Raw genomic sequence first — 12,361 nt, 5'->3', positions numbered from 1 at the left:
GACGACGAGGAGAGCGTGGTGCGGTGCGGTGATGGTTTTGTGTGTGACAGAAAGCGCGGCGTGTGGTGGGCGTGTGGATAGGGGGGGGTGAGGCTGCTGCCGTCCCATTGGCTGGGCCGTGCCACGCTGGCACGCTATATCCGATTGGTGGGTCCCGCGTGACACGTGGCGGACTGTGCTTGGATGTGCGTGGATCTGGCGGTGGTCATCCCTCTCCTACGTGGCAGTCTGTCTTCCTTTTTCTTCTCTGCTTTATTTTTTAAGTGAAACTTAAAAAAGTTTAACCAAAATAATAGAAAAATATAGATGTTTTCATCAACATAAAACAAATATACTCTAATAATACATTCAATGATCTATTTAATAAAACTGGTATATGTTTCTATATTTTTTTATATAACGCTGGCTCAAATTTAAGGTATTTTGCTTTAGAAAAAAATATTTTATAATATGAAACATGAGGAGTACCAGTGCTAAATTATTTACTATGTAACTATACTTTGGTCCAAATTAAGGAAATACTTTGTTTCTATTTGAACCGTCGAATATATTTCACGAGCAACACGATTACAAGATCGATGAGATCGAATGTACTGCACAGGAATTAGAAATATCAAGACCTAATAAACTACCCTTCCGTGAGTTCGTTCTCCGAAGCTAGTAATATACTGTAGATGACATAAAGATCGAAGAGCCAAACTTCAGAATGTGAAGCATTTGATTGTCATGTTAATTCATAAGACGAACCATCATAACAGAATCGACCACATTAATTTACAAGAACCCTTTGCTCTATCTGTGGCTAGCTGCAATCCTGCAAGTCATAATAAACTGTAGAAAGCAGTCAAAGCACCCCGATCCGTATCTTCAGAAATCAGTACCCAAAGCAGCTGAAAATTAACAGTCATCACAACTAGGCCCAAAATTCAGAAGTTCCTTTCTGAATAACTGGCCGATTGAGAGAACCATCCACATTAATTTTATAAGTACCGTTGCTCAGGTGGCTAGCTACAATCTTTGTCGATATACCACACAATTAATTTATAGAAATCATTCCATTTTTAGAAGCACTTAGAGCATCAGAAAATCAACAGGCAATTCTGCTGTTAGTATCTCTATTGTTACTCTCATTGGTGAGAGGATGACACTCAAACTTGGGGCAATTTTCTGTTTACTTATCACCAAATGTCATACCCTTCCCAGGGAGGGTTGGATACATATTTATAGCTGCCTACTAGTCTAAAAGATGCTGTCCTAGAGCATCTCAACAACCTGTCCTAGAGCATCCTAACCACCTGTCCTAGAGCATCCTAACAACCTGTCCTAGATGCTGTCCTAGCAACTAAAAGCTGAAAAACAAGGGTAGGACACCACAAGACCAAGACCAAACAGCCCAAGACTTATTCCTTCATTCTCCCCCTAAGTCTTGTGCGTCGTCTTGTGAGAAAGTTGAGCCATCCCGATTCGAGAGCAAAGCTCAAGGAACTTGATCCTACCAAGGGGCTTGGTAAGCAGATCCGCAAGCTGGTCCTTGGTGTTGATGTAGCTTGCCTTGATGCTCCCTTCCTCCAAGCAGTCTCGAATGAAATGGTACCTCACCCGGATGTGCTTGCTCCGTTCATGAAAAACAGGATTCCTTGCCAGGGCCAGAGCGGACTTGCTGTCCATCCTAAGCTCCACCACTCCAGTGTCTCGGCCGAGGAGATCACCGAGCAGTCGAGCAAGCCAGAGTGCCTGGGTCGAGGCAGTGGAAGCCGCTATGTACTCGGCCTCGCAGCTGGATAGGGCCACCACCTGCTGCTTGATCGACTGCCAGCTAACGAGGCACTTGCCGAGGAAGAAGAGAATCCCGCTCGTGCTCTTGCTAGTGTCGATATCGCCGGCGTGGTCGCTGTCGGTGTACCCAATGAACTGTGCCTTTCCAGGGCACCTCGGGTAGTAGAGGCCGTGGTCGAGAGTCCTCGCAACGTAGCGGATGATCCTCTTCACAGCCTGCTGGTGCTCCGTCGTCGGTCGCTGCATGAACCGACTAACGTAGCCGACGGAGAATGCCAAGTCCGGCCGTGTGTGGGTGAGATAGCGAAGGCTCCCCACAAGACGCCGGTACTGCGTAGCGTCCACCTCCTCCGCCGGGCTGGCCCGGCTCAGCTTCAGCCTCTCCTCCATCGGGGTGAGGGCTGGGTTGCAATCGTTGAGCCCAGCGAGCTCAACTACGCGCTTGGCGTAGGCAGTCTGGCGAAGTGTGATCCCGGAGTCATCTTGGTGCACCTCGATCCCCAGATAGAAGGAGAGGGGCCCCAAGTCACTCATCTGGAAGGTGGCCTTCATGTCTTCCTTGAACGCTGCCACCTCCGTATCCTTGGTGCCGGTGATCACCAAGTCATCAACATAAACACCCACCAGCAGGGTATTTCCTTCATTTCCCCGCCGGTAGATAGCAGCCTCGTGCGGGCTTGGCTCGAAGCCCATCCTCTTGAGCGTGGAATCCAACTTGGCATTCCACGCCCTCGGTGCCTGCCGCAGGCCGTACAAGGCCTTGTGCAGACGTAGCACCTTGCCCTCCTTGCCGGGGATCGCAAAACCCGGCGGCTGGTGCACGTAAACCTCCTCCTTCAAGTCGCCGTTGAGGAACGCCGACTTGACGTCCATGTGATGGATGCGCCAGCCTTCCTGAGCTGCCAGCGCAAGAAGGAGTCGCACGGATTCCATCCGTGCCACTGGGGCGAAGGCATCGTCGAAGTCGATCCCCTCCTGCTGCACGAAACCACGTGCCACCAAGCGAGCCTTGTGCTTGACGATGACTCCGGCTTCATCCCTCTTCAGCTTGAACACCCACTTAAGAGAGATCGCACGATGACCATGAGGGAGGTCAGCAAGCTCCCAGGTGCGGTTCTCCTTAACCGCGTCCAATTCCACCTTCATCGCGGCACGCCATGCCGCGTGTCTCTCGGCCTCTGCGAAGGACCGAGGCTCGCCGTCGTCGCACGCAAGGTGCAACTGTTCCTCCAGGTCATGAGGCACCAGTCCCGGCACTGGCTGGTCGCCGAGGAGGTCCTCCATCGTACGGTACCGCAGGGGCTCTCCATCATGGTAGGCGTCGATGCGCTCCTCATCGTGTGAGAGCGGAGTAGCGAACTGCACCGGGCTGCGCTCGACGTGAGCTGGTGTTGGGGTGGACGTGCCCGGAGGGGTGGCTGGTGGTGTCGGAGTGCGTGGGGTCGCCAACTGTGGTGGTGTCGGCGTAGAGCGCGGCGCAGCCAAAGTCATGGCTCGAGAGCGTGGCGCTGCCGAAGTGGTGGGTGCTGGAGTTGGTGGAGAAGCGGAGACTGGGGTAGGCACGCTCGGTGAAGGGGAGCTGCCCACTCCCCCAGCTTCCCTGAAGTGGATGTACTCGACAGTGAAGTCGTCATACGTCGGAGTAGAGCCGTTGTCCACCGTCTTGTCCCATGTCCATCCGCGCCCTTCGTCAAACACCACGTCGCGCGCCGTGCGCACACGCTGTGTCGCCGGGTCGAGGATGCGGTAGGCCTTCGAGCCTTCCGTGTAGCCGATGAACACCCCTGGGATGCTCCTGTCGTTGAGCTTGCCGATGTGGCCAAGCTCCTTGGCGAACGCGAGGCAGCCAAAGACTCGCAGGTGGGAGACCGATGGCTTGCGCCCATGCCAAGCCTCGTACGGCGTCCTGCCATCGAGAGCCTTGGTAGGTGAGCGGTTGAGGATGTAGACGGCCGTTACCACCGCCTCCCCCCAGAAGAGAGCCGGCATTCCTCTCTGCTTGAGGAGGGCTCGAGCCATCCCCACAACCGTCTGGTTGCGCTGCTCAACGACGCCGTTCTGCTGTGGGCTGTACGGCGCGGAGTAGTGGCGGTGAATTCCTTCATCGGCACAGTACGACGCGAATTCAGCCGCCGTGAATTCGCCGCCGTTGTCGGTGCGCAGGATGCGCAACTTGCGGCCGCACTCCGCCTCCGCAGCAGCCTGCGTGCGCCTAATGGCGTCCGCAGCCTCTCCCTTGCTACCGAGAACCGTCACCCACATGTAGCGAGAGAGGTCGTCGACGAGCAGCAAGAAGAGGCGTCGTCCTCCTGGTGTGGCCGGAGTCACCGGGCCACACAAATCCCCGTGCACGAGCTCGAGCCGCTCCTTGGCTCGGAAGCTCGTCTGATGGGGAAAGGGGAGCCGCCTCTGCTTCGTCAACACACAGACGTCGCAGAACTGCTCCACGTGGTCAAGGCATGGCATGCCTCGCACCATCTCCTTGGTACTAAGCCGCTTCAGGGCCTCAAAGTGGAGATGGCCGAAGCGCTCGTGCCACTGCCACGCCTCGTCGTCCCGGCGGGCGACGAGGCACACGGGTTGTGCTACCTGCACGTTGAGGATGTAGAGTCGGTTGTTGCCTCTGGTTACCTTGACAAGGAGGCGACCACGGCGCTCCCCGATCTTGCGCCGATCCCAAATCCTCATGACTCCGTTCTTGATCACCACGCATGAGCCTTTCTCTTCTTCCAGCTGTCCAATACTGATGATGGAGTTCCTCAGCGCGGGAATGTAGTAGACTCCGGTGAGCAGCCTGTGCTCGCCGGACTTGGTGGTGAAGATGACGGAGCCGGTGCCCTTGATATCCACGCCAGAGGCATCCCCAAACTTGACGAAGCCTCGGACGCTGGGATCAAGCTCGGTGAAGAACTCCCGTCGACCGGTCATGTGATGGGTGGCCCCGGTGTCGAGGACCCATCCATCAGTCTTGTCGTTGGAGTCGTCGCCAAGGAGGGCTCGTGCCTTCGGCTCTTCTAGGTGGAGGAAAGCCGATGCGGCCGGTGCCGCTGGAGATAGCTCGATGCTTGCGTGTGCCAGGAGCAGGGCTGGTTCTTCCTCCACTTGTGCGGCGTTGGCTTGGCCTTGTCGTGGTTGTCGGCAGTCCTTGGCCCAGTGGCCAGACTTGCCATAGTTGCGGCAGGCGTCGTCTCGCGTCGGCCTGCGGTTGCCGGTGGTGCCGCCCTGGACGCCTCCGCGGGCTCCACCCCGGATGCGTCCTCGCAACCTGACCCGGACGCCTCCGCGCCCCTTGTGCAGATTGCCGCGCTTGCGGCCGCCTACCGAGGACTCCCCCTTTTTCCCATCACCCTGGCAGGCCTCCCACTGCTCCCGAGTGAGATGGAGCTTCCCGCCAATGGTGATGGGCCCGGAGAGGGGCTGTGGCTCATCGCCGTCGACGACCTTGAGGCGACCAATCGCCTCCTCGATCGTCATCGTGGAGAGGTCCAGCAGAGACTCGATGGAGCGGGCAATCTGCTTATACTTCTCTGGGATGCAGCGGAAGAGCTTCTCGACAGCTCTCTCCTCGTTGTAGGTGTCGTCGCCGTACTGCACCATCTTCTGCAACAGAGTGTTGAGACGGAGGGCAAAATCATCGATGTCCTCACCTGGCTTGAAGGCCAGGTTCTCCCACTCCTTGCGGAGTGCTTGCAGCGTGCTCTTGCGGGCGCGATCGCTGCCGATGCGTGCCGCAGCGATGGCATCCCAGGCCTCCTTGGCAGTCCGCTTTTGCGAAAGGGAAAACTGCATCTCGGATGGAACTGCAGCGATGAGGGCATCTAGCGCCCGTCGGTCTTCATCGTAGTCGACGTCGCCATACCGAACTGCCTCCCACATGTGCCGCACCTGGAGCCTCACCCTCATCACCGCGGCCCACTCGATGTAGTTGGTCTTGGTGAGGGTAGGCCACCCACCACCGGGACCAAAGTCCCTGACCACCGCTTGGATGCCGTGGTAGCCATGGCGCCGGTCAGGGGAGGGAGAGTCGCGCTGCCTGTGAGGGCCGCGCTCTCCGTAGATCCGGCCGCCATCACCGGGAGGGTAGCCGCCGCGGCGTGTGTTCTCTGGGTTGCCGCCGGCACGCCTGCGCCCATCTGGGCTACCGTTGCCGCACGCGCCCTCGCTTGGGGCGCCGTCGGCGGATGCGTGGTCCCCTGGACCGCCGCCGCCATGGGGGTGGGCTGCTGCCCACCGTATTGTCCGCTCCCGCACCCTTCCTCTCGCCAGCTCCTCAAGGTCCCTGTCGGCGGTGATGTCGCCGACGATGGAGCCGTTGATGCTGCTACGCAAGGTCTCAACCTCAGCCTCCGCCGCACGTGCTGCATCTTCCGCCTCCTCTGCTTCTGCCTCCGCCCTGATCGCCGCCAACTCCGCTGCTGCCAGCCTTGCTGCCCTTGCTGCTGCTGCTGCGGTCTGTGCCGCTGCTCGCCTGCGCTCTTGCGCTGCAGCGAGCTCGGCGTCCTGCTGACGTCGTGTGCTCGAGGCGCCCGAACGCCGAGACTGTCCGTCGGACATGGCGCGCCTCCGGGGGGCTGCTACGTGGAGAAGGGAAGGGGAAAGGGGAAGGAGGAGCAGCCGGTGGTGCTGCTGTTGATGGTGACTGAGTGCTCACTCGAGCTTGGGAAGGGGAGGAGCAAGAGATGTTCAACCTACAGGAAAGTGTGGCTCTGATACCAGATGTTAGTATCTCTATTGTTACTCTCATTGGTGAGAGGATGACACTCAAACTTGGGGCAATTTTCTGTTTACTTATCACCAAATGTCATACCCTTCCCAGGGAGGGTTGGATACATATTTATAGCTGCCTACTAGTCTAAAAGATGCTGTCCTAGAGCATCTCAACAACCTGTCCTAGAGCATCCTAACCACCTGTCCTAGAGCATCCTAACAACCTGTCCTAGATGCTGTCCTAGCAACTAAAAGCTGAAAAACAAGGGTAGGACACCACAAGACCAAGACCAAACAGCCCAAGACTTATTCCTTCATCTGCTCCACAAACAGAGGATTGGCCATCAAAACTTGGGCCAAAATTCAGAAGTTTCTTTCAGAGTGATAACTGAACACAAAAGAATTCAGTCCACAAATAGATCGATTGTCCAACAGCCCAATGGTATACGGTCCATGGGCTCATTTATTCCAATAAATTTCATGATACACTGACAGAGACACTGACTGGCAGACAGACAGATGCTTCATGCCTCGATCACTGTGGACCTGTCCATGAGAGCACTGACTCGAAACTCAGACAGATGCATAGCTGCATATACTGTACTGAACCCAAAAAAAATCGAAAAACAAAAAACACTCACGCATATTTACCCTTACTGTTTATGTGCAGAATGACGCACAGAATAGCAATGACACAGCAATATAAACTATCACACACCTCACAAAATCCACCAATAGTGCATGCACGCAGGAGAATTAATCAATGTAATCCACCCATTTTAATTGGCTCCCTCCCTGACAGCCACATTTTGATCCGATTTATTCCATGTGTAGGCCTGCAGTGAAGGTTCTTGAGCTCAGTGTACTCCATTGGTAGCTCCGTTGCCGTTGACGGCAGCTGCCAGCTTCGCCTTGGCCTTCTCCTTCGCCTCCGTCTCCGGCGGCGGCGGCAGTGGCTTGGGGGCGGAGAAGCGGTCCTCGATGTCGAGCCAGGAGTCGAGGCCGACGAGGTTGTTGAACTCGGTGAAGGTGGTGAGGCGGTGGAGCTCGTCGCGGGTGGTCTCGGCCTTCTTGAGCGCGGAGAGGACGTCGACGAGGGCGCGGGCGGCGGCGTAGACGGTGGTGAGGGGGGACTTGATGAGGTGGAAGCCCATCTCCATGAGCTCCTGCCTCGTGTGCAGCGGCGTCTTCCCGCCCTCCAGCATGTTGCACACGCGGTACCCCTTCGTCCTCCTGCAGATCTCCATCAGCTCCTCGTCGCTCCTCGGCGCCTCCACGAAGCACGCGTCCGCTCCGGCCTGCATTGTCCATGAATCAATCACAAGCCATTACATATCATATGATCCAATCTTGAATCTTCACATACTTCTCGAGTTTAGCTAGTGTACGTCCTAGGATTGGATATACAGTATCAAATTAATTTAAACAAAGTTGACTCTGCAGATTCAGATGCTCTAGTGTTGGATAAACATAATTGAATATTAATGTAGTCAGCTTACATCAATGTAGAGATTGGCGCGCCTGATGGCATCATCCAGGCCAGTGACAGATCGAGCGTCAGTCCGGGCGACGATAAAGAAGTCACGGTCACCAACCACCTCTCTCGCAGCAGCTATCTTCACCGCGTGCTCCTCTGCTGGGATCACCTAATTTAATCAAAACACAAAGATAATTAATTAATACGGGTCACAGTACCGTAGTTACTACTACCGTTTGATCTTAAGGTGATTAATTAGTGGATGTGATAAAATTATTACTTATGTTATATAGTTTGTTTAATGATAGAGAAATGTTGCATCTTGCATGCCATTAATACATCGATCACAGCCATTTGTGTATATATATACAAATTAAAAGAAGAGTTGCAATGTGCCTGCCCTCCAACATTAACGACGCGTGGATGGCTTGGACCTACTAAGATCAGGAGTAACATCGACCTATATATATCTAAAGAAAATACTGGAGCCTTGTACTTTTAATTGAATTCAACAAAGTTTTAATTTCCAAATCCAAATTTAACGTTTAGTGAAGTCACACCATAGCCCACAGTTTTTTTTTTTTGCGAGGAGTTTGCTGGTTATTTTCAATAAACCCTTTTCTTAAATTATAATTAAAAAATTCCTTGTCAATTAACTTATGATAAGTTGCGGTTAATCTCACTTGATTAGCCTTTCCTCATTATATTTTCAGGCAACTTCCTCGCTATATTAATTTTGGCAGTTGTGCATTAAGTCTACTTAAAACTGGCATGAATTTGCAAATTGCAATAAATATGGACTGCTAAACCACATTAACACTTTTTAACTAGACAGTAGTACTGCTATGTGTGTGTATATATACTGTAGAAGGGACACAAAACAGTGTTTTGTCAGTATTTACCTGTTTTCCATGCATGTGTCCTTGAAGATCGATGAACCAACAGAAAAAAAAATGTGAGAACATTAGCAAACGAAACTAGAAACAAAAGAACACAAATCCTGATAAAATATTGCCTGATGTGACAGATAAACAGTTCCTTACCACATTTCTTGGGCCATGCTTGGTCCTGAAATTTGCAAAGAGAAGAAAAGAACAATTATTAATTACCAGGGGCAATGCATATATTTAATCCGACGTCAAAATCAAAACTATTATTGATTAATAGTTGAAAAGCATGTGGTGCACAGGGCGATGAGTAAAAAGACAAGGTGAATATAATCACCTCGAGGAAGCAGCCTGCAGCACCTGCTGCCATCAGGTCTTGAACAGTACGCTTCACATTCAGAGCATTGCCACCACCAGTGTCTGGAAGAGAAAAAGAACATTAGCATCAATAGCCCATCCATACATACTAATCAGGGGTCACAGCAAGTGGTAAAGTACAATTCCATCAAAGGAAAAAGGCCTAAAAGTACAAACACAATATATATAGCTCTCGACAGCAATTCATGGCGGCATGCATAAAACATCTTGGGTTAACATTGAGTCTTAAATTAATAAATATAAATATATTAGAATCTTCATATCGCACATCACCTAACTAGCAAGCAAATGGGAGACAAAATATTTTTTTGGTGCTTACACGCTCATTTTGGTTAGTCCCACATGCATGCATGCACCAACTAGGTTTACTAATTAAATGATTCCATGTCATATGAGAAATATATTTTATTACTCTTTCTGTTTTATATTATAAGACTTTTATAGTTGTATTTATCTGTAGATCAACGTATATGTTTTATACGTGTCTATATTCATTAGCAGCACACGTAATTTAAAACGAAGAGAATAACACAATTGTTGTGACGTGGTACGTCTGGATCACTGGTCCAAGCTCTCGGGATGCATGATCAATGGACCCAAAATATGTTTGTTCTGCAATATATTTCTGGAGGGCACCATGCATATATCTGTACGTCCCAAAATCATTAGCATTCCTAATATAATCTAGCATGCACAGTTAACTTTACTGTAGACAGTATATACTATGTTTGTTTGCTCTTGTTTTTTGCACTTAAAAGTGTCATTATTTTTAGAGAGAGAGAGAGGGAGATGACCGGCGTCGGCGATGAAGAGGGTGTTGGGGGCAGACGAGCAGATGCGCCTCGCCGTCTCCGCCATCTCCGGCGGCCTGCACCACCACCGTACATACCATGAATACGAGTAGCTAGCTAGCTGGTAGCTATATAGTAGAGATGGAGGTCTGAATTGGTATGTACGTGAGGAGGCCGACGTCGGGGGTGCCGAGCAGCGAGCCGGAGACGGCGTAGCCGGAGATGAAGCCGGCGTAGAAGCCGGTCTTCTGCACGATGGCCGCCGACAGCGCGTCGTACACGCCCGGCATCAGCACCGCCCCCTCCGACTCGATCATCCTTGACACACTCGTCGACCGCCTCGCCTTCGCCGCGCCGTTCCCGTTTCCATGGCCGTTGCCGTTACCGTTGGCGTGCGTCTCGGCCATTATTCCGATACCGTACGTACGTACCACCCCTTCTCGCCGGAGAAGAAGAAGAAGAAGAAGCTAGCTAGCTAGCTAGGCGTCCGTACCGCGTACACGCGCGCTGTACTTTGGTGGAGCTAGAGCTAGAGCTTGTGGCTGGTAGCTAATGGCGGTGAGGTGTGAGGGAGAGGAGGCCGACGGCGGGGGGTACATATAGGCGCGCGCGCGCGCGCGGGAGCGGGGTGGGGCCCGCGCCACGCTAGCTGGGCCCCACCCCTCACGCGGGGGGCTCCGTGAGTGTTTCCTATTAGAGCAGGTGCATTCATGCGACCGTACGTGCTTCACGGCTGATCAATTACTGATCGGTTAATAGAAGGGGATGCTCTTGCTCATCTTGCTCTAACTTTGGGTGGGTTGATATATAAATCCTGTAACCAATAGATTCATATATCAAATGACCTATGTTATGTTAGAGTGCAATAAGTTAGAGAAATCTCATCCCTGATACGTATGATATGTAGCATATCCATATTAACGAAAAGAGCATGCATGCCTAGTGTACGTATATTCGAACCGCTCTATTCGTTTTCTGGATAAAATGTTCTAGCCCGGGTCTTATTTACAAATTTAATAAAATTAAAGTATTTTTAATAATAAAATAAACCACAGAATAATAAATTATACTTACATGTTTTTAACAAGGGAATTAAGCATTGTGTATAAAAATCAACAGCATCATAAATTGAAAAAAAATATATATAGGTACTATTAGCCCACACAATTAATAAGTATATAGGTTCATTGTTGACTTTTATAATTATATATTCATTAAAACTATTGAAATTACTTTTTCATGGTAACTATGCTAAAATTGTTTTAGTGTATCAACTATCATTTTGATAATATTAATGATGGTTTTAGAATTTGATGTTTAATTCCACGCATTTATGAAGAGCGACCATGTTCTTTTGTTTCAATGCAATTATCCCACAAGAGCGCCTATGTCATTTTGTGCTGAATGGTTGAATAAACAAATTTTTCTATGATAATTATTTAAAGGCAAAATTTGTTACAGGGCATCGAAAAAACGCGTAATTAGCCGGTGGACACAGTAAGATTACGAATTTGTTGCAGGGCAACACAAAAGTGTGGTAATTAGCTACCGGGCACTCTGGCCATTTTTTTATTATTTTTGGAGTCAAAAATTCTAAAAATGACGAGATTGCCCTTGGTGGCCAACCCGTTATGTCGACTGGGTCCAGTCGAACCAAACCCAGATGGTCTCGGTGCCACACCACACCCGAACCCTAGCCTATAAGGTGAGTGAGCAGGCAGCGACAGCGGTGACCCAGCGGCGACGAGGGCACATAACGGGTTGGCCACCGAGGGCAATCTCGTTATTTTTAGAATTTTTGACTTTAAAAATAATATAAAATTGGCCAAAGTGCCCGGTAGCTAATTACTATATTTTTGTGGTGCCCTGCAGCAAATTCGTGATTTACGGTGTCCACGGCCAATTATGTGTTTTTTCAATGTCCTGTAGCAAATTTTGCCTTATTAATAAAAAGTACAAATGACTGAACTAATTGCTATAAAGATAGAAAATATATTAAAGTCGTATCATAATAATTTTTCATATAGAGAGATCTTTCAAATCGTACATAAAAGTTTGAAGAACGTGTTCATTCGTCCATTCAACCTTTAAGAAAGAGTCCTATAAGAACCATATGTCTAGAGGAACAGGTACTTAATTATAGAGTCGTTTCCTATTTGTTATTTTAACAGTAGTGTTCTTCTTTTGATTCAAGCCTGTGGCCCAGTATATTATTCAGTTTTCCTGTTTTAGTTGCCATGCATGCAAATGAGGATGAATGTAGAGGGAAAAGGCTCTTCGGCATTAATTGCAAATCAATCATTATTAATTTAATTAGTATTATATATATAACTATTACTCATATA

At 50.3% G+C, this 12,361-nt stretch overlaps 1 protein-coding gene across 1 annotated transcript; it reads right to left on the bottom strand.

The window, feature by feature from the left end:
* Positions 1-6,914: 6,914 nt before the first annotated feature.
* On the bottom strand, positions 6,915-10,569 carry LOC102722629 (carboxyvinyl-carboxyphosphonate phosphorylmutase, chloroplastic). The gene is made up of 7 exons (XM_006663819.2): positions 10,182-10,569; positions 10,020-10,093; positions 9,185-9,267; positions 9,004-9,028; positions 8,863-8,882; positions 7,983-8,129; positions 6,915-7,781 (listed from the first exon to the last, which is right to left on the bottom strand). The coding sequence occupies exons 1-7, from the start codon at positions 10,421-10,423 to the stop codon at positions 7,341-7,343; spliced, it is 1,032 nt and encodes a 343-aa protein (XP_006663882.1). The 5' UTR covers positions 10,424-10,569; the 3' UTR covers positions 6,915-7,340.
* Positions 10,570-12,361: the final 1,792 nt, after the last annotated feature.

Source organism: Oryza brachyantha, chromosome 12 (assembly GCF_000231095.2).
Source record: "Oryza brachyantha chromosome 12, ObraRS2, whole genome shotgun sequence".
NCBI lineage: Eukaryota > Viridiplantae > Streptophyta > Magnoliopsida > Poales > Poaceae > Oryza > Oryza brachyantha.
The sequence above is the reverse complement of the archived record's forward strand: the minus strand, read 5'-3'. Positions and strand labels throughout refer to the sequence as shown.

Excerpts from the sequence above, each read along its gene's own strand:
- LOC102722629 (XM_006663819.2), bottom strand. The coding sequence starts at position 10,423 with ATGGCCGAGACGCACGCCAACGGTAACGGCAACGGCCATGGAAACGGG. Across the intron at positions 9,268-10,019 it reads CCTCTTCATCGCCGACGCCG|ACACTGGTGGTGGCAATGCT; the intron begins GTCATCTCCCTC and ends TTTCTCTTCCAG. Across the intron at positions 7,782-7,982 it reads GCGCCAATCTCTACATTGAT|GCCGGAGCGGACGCGTGCTT; the intron begins GTAAGCTGACTA and ends TGGACAATGCAG.